This window comes from Polyodon spathula, chromosome 16 (assembly GCF_017654505.1).
Source record: "Polyodon spathula isolate WHYD16114869_AA chromosome 16, ASM1765450v1, whole genome shotgun sequence".
Taxonomy (NCBI): Eukaryota; Metazoa; Chordata; class Actinopteri; order Acipenseriformes; family Polyodontidae; genus Polyodon; species Polyodon spathula.
This window is the reverse complement of record NC_054549.1, coordinates 4,445,325-4,459,641: the sequence shown is the minus strand read 5'-3', so window position 1 is coordinate 4,459,641 and position 14,317 is coordinate 4,445,325. Positions and strand designations below refer to the sequence as shown.

The window sequence follows — 14,317 nt, the reverse complement described above, 5'->3', positions numbered from 1 at the left end:
GGGGAAATGCATGGTACTAACAATCTTGTCATTATTAATAAGAATAGTTATTGGACATGCTATACCAGAATGTAAAAAAATAGCACTGAAAGTACAAAACACAATAGTTATTTATTTCCTCCTTTTAAGCTGCTTACTCCCTGATACCAGATACTGCAGGGGGACAAGATGTAAAATAGCATGTAAAAAAAAACAAAGACACTGTGGCATTTCTCCCGAATTGCTGAGTGCATTTTTATGTCAGCTTTCAAATTAGCTCATATGCCCAATCTTGCTGTGCTGTAAATGTCATCTCCCTCCAGCAGATCTGTTCACATGTACAGATGAATGTAACATGTATGGGGATTTACTCATATACACATTTACTGTAAATCCCATGCATGGAAAAGATAAAGAGCACATAGTAAGCGGGACACTGTTAAACAATTGGTCTTTGGTAATTAGCAGTGATGACAGTAGATTTGTAAACGAATATTGCATGTAGAAAATAAAGTCAAAATTGAGACTGTGAAAATGGTTGACACCTTTTTGACACATTGTTATGTGATGATACTAAAGCAATACCATTCTACAACTAGCAACCTCATATCATTGCCCAGTCTTAGAGCTACCATTGTCCCTTGAGAATTGAGGTCTGTTCTCCATCACCTTTCTATCCCCCCCACAAAGTATCCCCTTATTTCTCACTTTGAAACACACATCTTGCACAGCCTTTTCTTCCCTGCCTCCGGCTCATTGCTTCCCATGAGGGTCGACTCTGTGTCACATACCAAGCTTCTCACGCAGTAGAGCTTCAGAAGTGTTTAAGGGATAACCACAGGTACTGTTTTTAAAGTACCTTTTCATTGAAGAAAGGGGGTTGGTGTCCTATTGCTAGAGCGGGTGGGGGTGAAAGCACAGATGCATCTTCGTTTACCTGGGTGACGTTATTCTGTGTTAAATGGTTCCCTTAAGTTTCCCTCATAGCACACACAGGATTTGTTAATGTGCTGTGCTAAAGTTGTGACTACAATAATTGGTGAGCCTGATTATAATGTAGAACATTTTGGACAATGATTAATCTGACTGAAGTTAAAACTATATTTTGAATCAATAAAAGAAAAAGAAAACAATAGCATTGGCTAATTTAAAATGATATCATTTACAACTACAATTAAGAACCACTCTGTGAATGGAGTGTAAATACAATCATATGTTGATAATGGCAAACGTCAGTTTTTGCATCATCCAAACAGGGATGGGGGGGGTGGGGGGGGGGGGTTGTGGGTTGTACAATGACTGTTGCAGGTCTGCAGGTTTTAATATGAATTTGTGAGTCTAACCTGTCTCACCTGAACTGCATCAGATGACATGTCTTACAACAACCTTCCGTACCAAGTAACATTAACAAATACTTACAAGATAATGAGAGTTCACGCTTGACCACATTAACTGCAGCGTTCAAAAATGTACTGCTTTGGATACTATAAGGTATAATTAACTAAATTCCTGTTACAGTATTGCTGTTCAGTTAGTGCATCACCAGTCTCTGTAAGGCTTAACTAACACTATTGCAGGACCACAGGGGCACAGTCTCCACAAGGGATCGCTAATCCTGTTACTTTTACAGTACTTGCATTGAAGTATATACCATCACACTGTCTGCGGCCCAGTTTCACTATGAGGAAAATTAATCCTGTTACTTATACACTACTGCCGTTGAAGTACTGTATATACCAAATTCACTGTTAAAGAAAACATCCTAGTAGTTCATACAACCATTGCAGAACCACAGTATTGTTTCCAGTGGCACAGCATTTGTTTGGGCATCGCAGTTTATGGATTGAATAGGCTTGGTGAATAAAAGTATGGGCAAGTGGACAAGTAATACTTGAAACCAGGCACTGTAGTGTTATTGGGAGAGTTTGCATTGTATCATCAAGCAGTTTGTATTGCCAGTGATAAAATATAACATTATCATTTACCATTCAACTCCCACTTCTAACAAGCATATGGGAGGCAACAGTATTGGTAAGACAGGGTAAAGATGTGGTTTGTACTGCGATCTGTACTTTCTGTTTTCATAGTTTTCTTTAAGTTTGTGCATAAGGCACAGTACCTCTTTAAGTTTAAATGGTCACTCTCCGCAGTTTGAACAAAATATTCTTTGAGATTAAGCTGCCGATGTTAAATCAAAAATATCCCTAAACAGTTTTATAGACTTTAAAGAACCTCTGTGTCTTCAAAAGAGCTCTTAGAAACATGTCTAATGTCAAAGTACATCTGCTACACCTTTAACCTGTCCTTCTGCAACACTCTGCCGCTTGTGTTTGTGATAAGCGCATTGGTAATAAATACCCCATAGAACAAATGTAGTATTTTTTACATCCACTGTGGGCACTACGATTGGGCAGGTTCCTGAGAGCTCTGGTGAGACAACATTGAGGCTTTCACCTTCTGAGTTTTAAAAGTCACCCGGGTGTAAGTACTGAAACAAAAAATGATATATAAAGCGAATCGAAATAACAAGAGCCAAACATTAGAGAAGTGTAATATTTCCTACCCATGCCCAGTTGCTCTTTTAGTTTAGTGTCTTGTTGTTTCAAGGGTTTAAAAAAAAGAATCAATAAATAAATAATCCATAAACTGCTGTCAGAAATAATGGTACACTTTTTCTGCTGCGCCCATTAGCTCCCATTTTAATCCCTCTTATGATAGAATCAGGCATGCCTGCGGCATCCAAGTGCCCTAAAAGCAACCTAATGGAAGTTAATTAGAGCCATTTACAATCTCACATATTCACAGTTTATGTATTTCAAACTGATAACCACTTGCAGAATTGCTAATGAGAATTATATAGAAAGCTCTGCCTTTTGGATTGCAAGGACAGCACTCAATACACGTCTTCTGCATGCATGTTTTATGTCTGTACAAGTGTAGCTTGGTCTGTAGGAATGACCAACTGTTAAAGTAACATAACTTATTTTGCCAGTTGACAACTTTACACTTGTGCTGAAGGATCATTTCTGGAAAAGTCTAATCATGGTATCAACTGATGGTTGACGTCAATCCCTTCATAGAACACAAAACAGAGATTTTGCTTCTCTACAGCTTTGTTCAAAAGCATTGTGCCTGAAGTTTGGCAGGCAATCAGGTTTTAGAATTCACGCTATGGGAAACTGCCATACCTGGCACCAGAGATTTGAATGTTTCCACATTGCATGTCGTTAATGACAATAAATGGGGATCATTTGATCAACCTACATCCTGTAGAGTATTTAACAGCACAGGGGAATCCACCTGAATTGCACAAAACCCTTATTTGATAGATATACTGAAATAATTAACTACTTCAAAGACCGGAATGAGGTTTAAATTTAGAACATGGTTGGCACAAAAACATGGACTAGAAAAGATAATCTTGCTCACCCTCTGGGTTGGTTGGTCAAGATTTTGATCTCTATTGAGAAATACTAAAAGAAACTGAATAAATTCAATGACAAACATTTCAATTAGAAGTCTAAAGACTTTTAAATTCAGCACTAGTGGGCGTTTAATAGTTATGGTAGATTGAGACCTTCCCTGGTAGTAGTGTATTCCACATCACAAAGCAGACATACGCTTTGATGACACTGAAACAGCCAGAAAAGAGAGGATTCATGGGTCATGGAGACTGAACTTCTCACCCCACTTTGTCAAAAAGAAGAATTTAAAGAAACATCAATAGCCAAGTAAGAGATCGTGGTTGTGTTAATAAAAGATTTCTTCAAACAGGTTGCTTTGTCGAAACATGAGAAGGATGCATTGATTTGTATGAGACAATAAACTCATTTACTGTAATATGTTCAGAACTTGATGTTATAATGAGCTATTGAGTGAAAAGAAGCAAGATGGTCTTTGGGGACATTTCACAGATTGGGTTTCCCTAAGTGGCTATTTCGAATGAGGGGAATTGGAAGTACTGTTAGTGTTAAAGTGTGTGACAGATGACGGGCATGGTTGAACAAACATGAAATCCGGCTAAGAGCCGTGCTGTCTATTTACAGCAGTAAAAAGAATCGTTGTGCTTAAATTAACAAAGCTAATCCAAAATAAACCGTTTCAATGAAAATGATAGGGGTGGTTTTGAATTGCTTAAATAACTCCATTTAAATCCACATCCTGGTTAAAATAAAGTTTAAATAAAAAGTTTCAATATGATTACTTTCAGTAATTCAATAAGAATTTTGAAAGTAATCATATCCCCCAGACAAACAAAAACACATTAATTTCAACCAGTTATTTACAAACTTTCCTACTTAGACAAACCCTATGTAGACTATGAATCAAAGACACATGGAAATCTGGATACATAATTATGTATTTATCTCAAAGTTTGTTTGAATTCATATCGGTAGACATTATAGAAATATAAACTTGACATGAACATGCGTTAGGAATATTGTTTGTTTTTCTTCATCAATTAAATTATGCAAAGCTTTTTCTTAGATAAACACATTCTTCAGCACTGCTCAGCCTTAGGGACACAGGAGCTAAAACTTTGGGAACTAGGGCTTTGAAATGAGGGAATTTAAATGACATTCTGGAAAAGAAAAATAAAACAATTGCATAACAATTTGAAACTGTTGAGCTCCGGGCAATTGAGTAGCAAGAATGTTTTTGTGGGACTAAGGGTGTCCTTATTAAGAACAAAAAACAATACGCTACCTGTGTGGTCTATATCAACATTTAATTTAACACTGAGATGATTCCTGTGGCTCTGAGTGATGCTGTTTAACACTCATGTAGCTACATGTCGTGAAAATGTACTGAGCAGATCTTCATTTTTTTTCATTGTGACATACTGCAACACAAATGCATTTTATTGCTTCGCATACTGTGTCTCATTTATAATAAACTCTACTAACATAACATTGATCTTCCAATCCTCATTATTTAAATTAGGATATTTTAACAAAGGAGTTTCGCTTTACATTACACCGTGTATAAAGAGTGGTCTTCTCTGCATCAAGCAGAGTGAAGGTCCCTCGGTCCATGCTGAGAATGACTGAGGTGGAGACTTGTAACTTTTCACACTGGACTGTGATTTATTTTCTCTTTCAATCTTATTGTAAACACTTTTAAAAAACAACAAGAGATATAGCCTCATCTTTTGTGTCAATTCAGAATGAAGTTGATACATCTAAGTCAATGGAATTATTTGCAGACGTTATTTGATGTATCTGCTCACCCAGCCTTGACAACGGCTTGGTGTTATTTGTGCTGAGCAACTATAACAGCTGCACTCACTGGCAGCTCCCGTCACTGCCTCCAGAGGATCCAGAGGAGCGAGCGGCTCGACCTGATCCCTCTTGTACTTGCACACTCACTGACGGATTTGTCTTTCTCATTAGGACAGGCTGTGTCAGCTTGCTCGCTTCTGCCCAGAGTTCTCATTCAACACTAATGTCTGTGCTAAATCAACCCCAGCCAGGCATCCAACCGACAGCCTCCTGCTCTTTCAGAGAGCTGTCATCTTGCTAGCTCAGGGTGTAGCAACAGTTCAGTCGTTTAAAGAGAGCTTGCTGGCATGTGTGATGATACTCAATGTCTTTACTTTATACAATGGCAAACAGCCATAGACCAATGCATTTCATAAAAAGCTGTAGTTTTGTTACTAATACACCACCAATTCAACTGTCAAACTCACATTTCTATTTGTAAATACTCGTCCCTCGCGGTATATTTTAAATATTGAGGCCAATAATGAATATTGTCCTAATATCTGCATTCAAGTAAATTAGCTTGTAATATGTGCTACATGGCGGGGAATGTTGCTGTTCACTTCCTGAAATAGTCTAGCTGCTACCAGACCATTGTAATCTACTAAACAGGAAGTGGTTATACATCAGATTGTATTTTATTTATTTATGTATTTATTTTGGTCTAAAGGTTGCACTTGATAAATCTTAATATAATGTTGTTGTTGTTGTTTTTTTTTAAAAATACCACAATAAACAAGAAAGGAAGCAAAATATGTATAAGGTTTAACAAGCTCAGAATAAGAAGATTTGAAAGCCTTGGTTATCACACCATTTCATTTTCAATGCTCTTTGAGGTGAATGTGTTATCATTCCAGGGGTTAAGACTTGTGTTTCTTTGTCTGGTCCCCAGGTTACCTAACTGTCACCATAGAACCTCTTCCTCCTGTTGTAGTGGGAGACACCGTAACACTGAAATGCAACTTCAAGACCGATGGGAGGCTGCGAGAGATCGTGTGGTATCGGGTGAGTACCTGCTTGGGGGGTTACTGAGGGGTTACTGGATGGAATTTGTAACCTTTTCAGTTGCAAACAGGAACCGTGATGGCTGGTCTGTGACTATTTTTTCAGTGTCCTGCTTCAGCAAAGAAGCATAACTGAACACTATATAAAACACATTTTATAAATAGTCTTTATGACAATATAATTTGTTACAGTTATATGTATTGTGATTTGACTGTTGTTTCTGAAGATTGAAAAACTGCTGCAGATTTCTGCTATCCTGAATATTAAATTGTATCACTCCACTGAAGTGTTTTGTCTTAGATGATATCAATAATTGAATGTTAGGGGGATGTAAAATGCTTGAACAATGATCTTAGAACAATAGAGCAACGTGAAGATGCCAATTGTATTATAGCACAGCAGCAGATGTAGCATTCGGTTTAGCTTGGCAGTAAACAGTCATTAGCTTGCATGGACTTTAGTTGAGGACATGTAGTTTGATTTTTCCCCAAGTAAGCAGGCTCGTGGGTAAGAGTGAGTATGGTATGGGGTTGTTGGGGTCCAGGGACTTGAAAATACATGGAATTTCTTCAGGTTAACTGTGATGCCCCTTCTTGGTCATTCAGAATAATCTCAGTCTCAAGAGCCAGGACAGTGTATAGAGCACAGTCCTTTCACCAATGCCAGATCCAAAACCTACAATTACAATGACCCGATCATAAATTAATTCTGAGGTAAAACATCAGCTGACACTTATGTCACCTTTCCATGGTAACTAAACAGTGCTATAGGTTAATACCATGTGTATAGGGCGGGGGTCTCTTCTTGTATAAGAGATGTCATCTCATACAGTTTAGGTGAGAGGACCGTGAAATAAAGCTGAGCACTTGTGGCTGCTCAAACTGTACAAGAGACACCTCTTATAATGAGAAAGCCCCTGACACAACATAATTATAAATCTCAAAGACGACAATTGTACTCACAAACTTCCAAAAAATAACAGAAAAGTATCGTTGATTTTTTAGAATGGTGCCGTATCTTCTGTGCACGTGATGACATCTACACACAGATAAGATGCAATGGAATTTTAACAGGGAAACATGGAAAACAATTCACTTTTTTTGGGTAACCAAAACGATTATAATTGCAACTAATTCAGTAATACCTGGAAAACAAACAAACCCGCTCACCAAAGTTACCTGAGTGTTGGTCTGTATTTAACTGCATTTACAAAACATTTCCCAACACTGTTAACCTGTAAAATAATAAAAAAAAGTAACCTGGAACTATAAACTTTCACTGCTATGTGTGTGGGTTTACTTTTAAATGAACATATTTCTCTCATAAAAAAGCTGTTTCTGCTATGTAGATAAGACCCATCCTCTCAGAGGTGACTTTAAGTGACAGCTCATAAAAAAATAATTCTGTTTTTGCCCAGACTTGGCTGCATGTATCTTTTTGGGATTTTATGGTTTTAAAATGTAAGAATCCTGTCACGTAGGCGGTTATCCACAAAATACATTGCACAGATATTATTACTGAAGTAAATTCTATCCTAGATGACTGGCTTTAAATAAACATGGCCTTCTATCATCTGTACAACAGGTCTGACATATGTCTATCTTCCCTGCTCTCACGACCATCGTGTAGTTACATTTACTTCACTTTTTCAATTCTCTGAAGGTACAAAGGAGCGACATCTACCTCATAATAATAAAAAAAAAACACTATTAATAATCAAAAGAGCTTTAACTTAAAAATGCCAGCTTGAAGTATTATATTAAAATCACTGGGGGTTTAGCAGAAGCACCAACATAGCAACTAATAAAACTGGAAGAGAAAAGATACATACAAAACTTACTGCAGCCGTTCATTTGACATATAACACCATTGTTTGGAGAAAGTCACATCTTCACATCATTGTCATTCAACTTATGACTCCAAATTACAAAACACAAGCCAAAACACAAGAAGAGCTTCAGATGACATCAAGATGGCTGCTTCAAGCAAAGCTCTGGACAGGGTTCACAAATCTCAAGACCTTCTGAAACAAAATGACGGGCTGCCCAGAAAGCTGCCAGACTAACCGCATGAAAGCAAGTGCAAATAAAACCATTGTGTTTCTGTGCTTAAAATTAGATTATGTATCTTTAAGTCACCCCAACGTCATCAAAATGGGCGCTCCCACCATGTGAGTTGTGAGTTACATAGCTATTCTTTTTGTATACAGATCTACCTTTTCCCTCCATCATGTTTATATTTGCTTTCATGCCACAAATAGAGCAATCACCTCCCTCTGATTTGGTCCACTGACTTCGTACTGTTAGAAAACTTAATTTAACTTTACTAATGATGTTCAAATGTCATGTAGAAAAGATGTTACTGATATCTTACTGGGAATTGACATTAGTCCTACCCAGCTAAATGGCAGCACACAGAGAGCAAACAAAGCTAATTGAAAATTGATATTCCATGACTGTTTATATTGCCGAGCAATCAAATCCTAGGGCATCACGAAGATAACAAAATACAAAAAAGTGTCTATGTGTAATAATTAGACACAGCATATTACTCCATTAACTTTCTTACTGAATACAGCGCTCCCAACATAACAGCATGAGAAGCCTAGTCAAAACAAGCTGTACTTCACAATAGTGTTGTTGGGACTTCACAACAGCTTGATATATACATATTTTAAATTGAACCACAGTTAATTCCAGCTTACTAGCATGGGTGAGGCTCAAGCGACAACCATTATAAAAAGCTATCATCTTTCTCTCAATGTAAAGTTATGGCGGGAATCATCTCTACATGGAGATGTTTATTTTTTTTGCATTTGATTCATGGTGATTGAGGCCACACCTTGGTTGCTCTTGTAAGAGATCATGAAAGGGGAGGGGTAATGGTACAGTCCGACATGGTACCAGCTTCCCCTCACCGCTCTGCAAGCAAGCATACCTCAGTCCTGTCCTGAGCACACCCTGCTACTCAGCCCATAACATGCCAATTCTGTCTAATTGCTGATGGTTCCCTGTAGGAAGAATTGAGAACACCACATTCGTTTCACTTATACCCAAGCTTAGTTTGAACCGAGGCTTCCAGAGATGAAAGGCATTAAATGATAATGATGTCAACCGGTTTTTCATATTCTACTTAACATTTGTCTTGATGTCCTCTGAGAAAATTAATATAAGTGAAGTGTATACACAGATAAAGGCATTAGCCATAATATATCTTTACTTGTGTAGTTTCTTATGCAAGAATGACCCAGAGAAAGTTGGCTGGTCATTTCGGTAGTGGTAGAAGTATACTGGTTATATTTTTATAACAGGCATTTCTACATTTCATAAAATGTGAAAGGTGTGGGAGAGAGTGGGTAGATAGGGTAGATAGGAGCTCTCTGTTTCCCTCAGTGAAACCTCAAACCAGAGTTTGACAGTGAGCAGAAAAAAAAAACTGGTTTAGGGTGTTTCAAAGATTGAATCTGACTTTGACCAAAATCAAACGTGTTTGAAAACAAATAGCTTAAATAACCAAACAGCAAAGAGGGCTGGCAAGTTTTCACTTTATAACAAGAGAGGGGTTGGCTGTCATTTATATATCGACAATGACAGTTATAAGCACTCATCAGGGGAGCAGTCCCCCTTCATCAGGAGTCTGAACTGAAGCACAGAGAGGGAGACACAACAAATGAATAATCTTCCCTGAGCAGTGCGTCTTATCATTTCTGCTAATATATTAAACACATCAATTATACACGCTTCCGACTTCAATTCCCTTTAATCTGCTAGCTTTTATTTGACTAAACTGTCTACATTTCTTTTTTTCTTTTTTTTTTTCAAATGTGGGATTTGTAGCTGTGTTGAAACCTATCAGGGGACCCGTGCATCTGATAGGATCTGGATGAGAAAGAAGTGTGTATAAAAGATGCCCTGCTCTCTCGTTATCTGAGACACGTTGCCCATTCTAATCAGGCAGCAATTAAGTTATGTTGTGTTTCATGCAGAGACAGACTTTAATCTTTGCTGGGTTTTTGTTATACCATTATTCAGTACTGTATAATAGACAGCTTGTTGATCCAGTGATTAAAGAAAGGTGCTTGTTACCAGGAGGATCCAGGTTCAGCCATTGACTCACTGTGTGCGACCCTGAGCAAGTCACTTAACCTCCTCGTGCTCCATCCTTCGGATGATACGTTATTGGAAGTGACTCTGCAGCAGCCTTTGTAAGTCGCTTTGGATAAAAAGCATCTTCTATAATAATAATAATAATAATAATAATAATAATAATAATAATACAGTATTTGATTTTTTTAATGCGCCTGGTATATAAAATGCATGACTCTGCATCCTTGGTCTACATCCCTTGAGTAAAGCACACCCCTTTAATAATATACACCTCTTGTATAATGAATAAGTAAACTACACAATATAGGATACTATTATGCAGTATAATTTTACATATATAACATGCAACTCCTATATAACATGCTGAAGGGTGCACATTATATTTTTTGAAAATGGTGGTATACAGTACAATGTATTGTGATGAAACTTCAAGGAAATTTATATATATATATATATATATAATGTATAATAATTAATTTATATAAACTGAAAAAAAACTAAAAAAAGAAAAAAAAAAAAACATGTAGGCAGAATTCGCAATTGGAGACTTCTTGCAATTCCAGAGATGAAGCTCAGCCCTAGTTGTCCTTATAAAAGTTTACCGCTGTAAATTAGCATAGCTGTTTCATGCTTCTCCCGTGGTTATTCTTTGCATTTCGCTTAGCTTACCCATTTTTGTAAGATGTTTTATGATAATGCTGTGGGCTTTACAATGCTTGCCTTAGCATGTTTCACTATGCTGTATTAGACTTTGATATACTTTTACTATGGTAAACTTGTATCATTACATGCAAAATCGTATAAAGAAGGAGCAAAATGCTTCACAAAATGGCTTCTTTGCAACTGTATCTCTGTCGTTATGGGTCTTCCATCACCCTTATTACACACATCAATACATGCCTTGATCTTTTAATTATACTTATTTGGAAGTATGTGAAGGAATTCTAAAGGGGAATTATTCAAAACTGCGATACGTTGACTGGCTACAGATTGGACTGTAGACCGCAGATGGAACCGACGGTACGCAACCCTGTGTGATTCTGGAATCTGAGCTTTACAAACTGCTTGCAAAGCGCAGTTGGAAACTTTTGGCGCACTGAACAGTTCAATGCAACCATCTGGAAAGCATTGAATATAAACTGTTAATTTTAAGGACAGTTTACAGCTTATTCGTGCTCTGTAATAAGCATATTGTAAATGTAAGTCAGCGTGTCGTCACCATTGCAAGTGATTTGTCAATCTGCACAGTGTTTGATTCACAGCACAGCTGCCGGTGTGTTGTCAATGGCATTATCTTGTAAGCAGCAACAAGATAACACTTTTACAACTTTAAGACTCATGTCAGTGTTTACTGAGTGTAATGCCAACCTTCTTCATTATTAGTAACAAGTCTAGAAAATTAGCACACTAGGACAATCTGATCTCAAAACTGCTAAAAAAAACCACTGGAGATGGAAGATCATGTTTTAAAATGAAAATAAACATTTGTTAAAAACAGGTTTCTTTAAAAAGCACACGTTTGAGACCTATATAGGTAATGGATGTGATTGGAAGAGATAATTATTCTGTTAGCTTCAATCACTTCAACCCTTTCAGGTCCACAAGCAATGGAACGGTTTTGAGAGCGACTCAAGCATCACAAGGAAACTAACGATTTGCATGATCAGACCCAGTCAGTTAATTTTAAACCCTGTTTCGTGCACCTCATTGCAAAAATAAGAAAGTCAGCAGAATTTTATTTGTGGGACACATATGTCCTCTGTGCCATAAAGGGTTAAAACCAACAACTCCCAGCCCAGTCCAGTTTTAGCATATTCCCAACCCTGAGAGTGGCTGTTGAGCACAGCAGCATGCATAGAGGATGCTTCCTGCAGAGGGCTGATCTGATTGTGTCACCTTGATGAAGAAAATTCCTGCTTCACAAAACTTGCCCAACGGGGCTTCCCCTATTCACCTCCAGTCATAGCACTGTTTTGACTGGGTGCTCGTAAAAAATGCCATTTCACGTTACATAGCAAGTCTGTAGCATAGACTCATTTCGCCCAGCGAACTCTGGCTTAGCAAGGACAACCAAAATATAGTATAATTTTAATACTGCATCTGAAGAAACCATAGCATAGTTATCAATGGCAATAAAAGCAATTTGAAACCAGTATTGCGGTTCCGATAGAGTAGTACACTGGTATTGATCTGGAACCATGATATGGCAATTATTTATTAATGAGTATTGGGTGTTCATATACCAAATGCATGTTAAAATGTGTTACAAATGTTTTGCCAGAAATGGCAGCCTCAAATCCATTGTAGTTTTCCAGGGCTGCTGTCCATCAGAACAGATACATACAGTTCTAGGTTTCCTAAAATGCAGATGTTGTTTCCATGAGAACAAATAGCTGGAGGTTATTGGCAATGTCATTACTGCGTTTTTTTTAGTTCTGTCAGTGTGGTGGCTCAGAGCTGTGTGCAGCGAAATACTTTACAGGCTTCCTGAAGAAAGTATTGACATTAGCTGGGTTCAACTTAAAAATAAAAATGAATTATAAAATATGTGACATTGCAGGTTACTTTAACCAACATGTAATTATGTTTAATTCAGTGTTTACCTTGTGGTTCAGAAGGGCGAAAACATCTATTCAGCTCAGTTTGGTGGAAAGAACAAGGTCAAGATTTAGTCACTCAAAGATATTTAAGCACTTGGGGCCAAATGCAATGAGCATTTAGCTGGGAGCAAGCATCTAAGGAAAATATAAATTCAAGCTGAAATATTTACACCATTTTCTTTTTTTCCAAATAGTTTTTTTTATCTAGCTAAAAGTTAATTAAACTGTGCCCTTATTTCTCAAAACAGATTTTTTGCACCGTTTTTGGCACTTCTAATATATATTAATTGCTGATTTAGACTGTTTTTAAAAAAAAAAAAAAGTTATAAATGTGTTATTCATTTAATAACCACATGCTAAATTTTTGTAAGTTGCTTTGGGTAGTATTTCAATAGCAACTGCTTGCTCTGCTGCCTACAGCCTTAATGTACAGCACAGTATTAAAAGTTGTGCAGTACTCACATGTCGTATTTATTCATGTAAAGGACCTGCGCTGTAATTAAATTCAATTAACTGTTTATCTGCAAGATCAGCTCCCATACTTTGAAGGTGATATACAATTGCACATAGTACAAATGTTGTGTGTATGATGGTATTATTTGTGTGGAAAGTCACTATAAATGACAGTGGTGGAACTATAAACTTTTATCTAAGATCATCATATCTTTTTTTTCACTCAACGCTACTTGCGTGAGATTAGATTATTTGCTTCTGGGCATGATAAAAAACAAAGTATTGTTCCAGAAGAAGAAAATGACATTATCAGAAATAAGTCTGCTGGAACAGGCACACTGCTCTGTTGGTAGGCTTTTGTTTAATTGAAATGTTCATTCACTGATGTGTGAAGTGGTATGCATATTAAGTAAGTGTGTTTGTGTGTGTGTGTGTGTTGGGGGGGGGGCAATAGAAGTGAAAAAAAGTAAAACAATTGCTGTACTAGAGGCACAGTAAAAAAAAAATTCAAAAATCATTAAATAAAGATAGAATATCCAACCTGACAGCAACTGAATTGTGGCTGACTGTTATCTTCTTTTGATTTCCAAAGATGAATGAACTTCATGCTGTTCCAGCACATCTAACAACCGCACATTCCTCTTCAGGAGACCTGTTTGTTGTCCTTCTTTCTACTTTATCCTTGAAAAGTGGCTTCACAGGTCCTGTTTTCTCTTCTTTCTCCTCTAGCTGTCTGACCTTTGGCCTGGGAAGTCCCACCCAGGCTCTAGCCCCCTTTTTACAGACTAGCTAGAGAGGTCTTTTCAATCTGACACGCAAACAAAACTGACAGTGAAATAGAACTGTGTTTCCTTACTTACTACAACATTATAGAGCAGCCCTGTTCTGTCTGTAAATCTACATTTCCATATGC

General features: G+C 37.3%; 1 protein-coding gene across 2 annotated transcripts in view; it reads left to right on the top strand.

Moving 5' to 3' along the window:
• LOC121329304 (immunoglobulin superfamily member 21-like) overlaps nucleotides 1–14,317 on the top strand; it is a 113,261-nt gene that overhangs the window by 46,363 nt on the left and 52,581 nt on the right. For both annotated transcript variants that reach the window (XM_041274852.1, XM_041274851.1), the window contains exon 2: nucleotides 6,133–6,245. In XM_041274852.1, coding sequence (XP_041130786.1) covers nucleotides 6,133–6,245 — 113 coding nt within the window. The remainder of the gene's footprint in view (nucleotides 1–6,132; nucleotides 6,246–14,317) is intronic.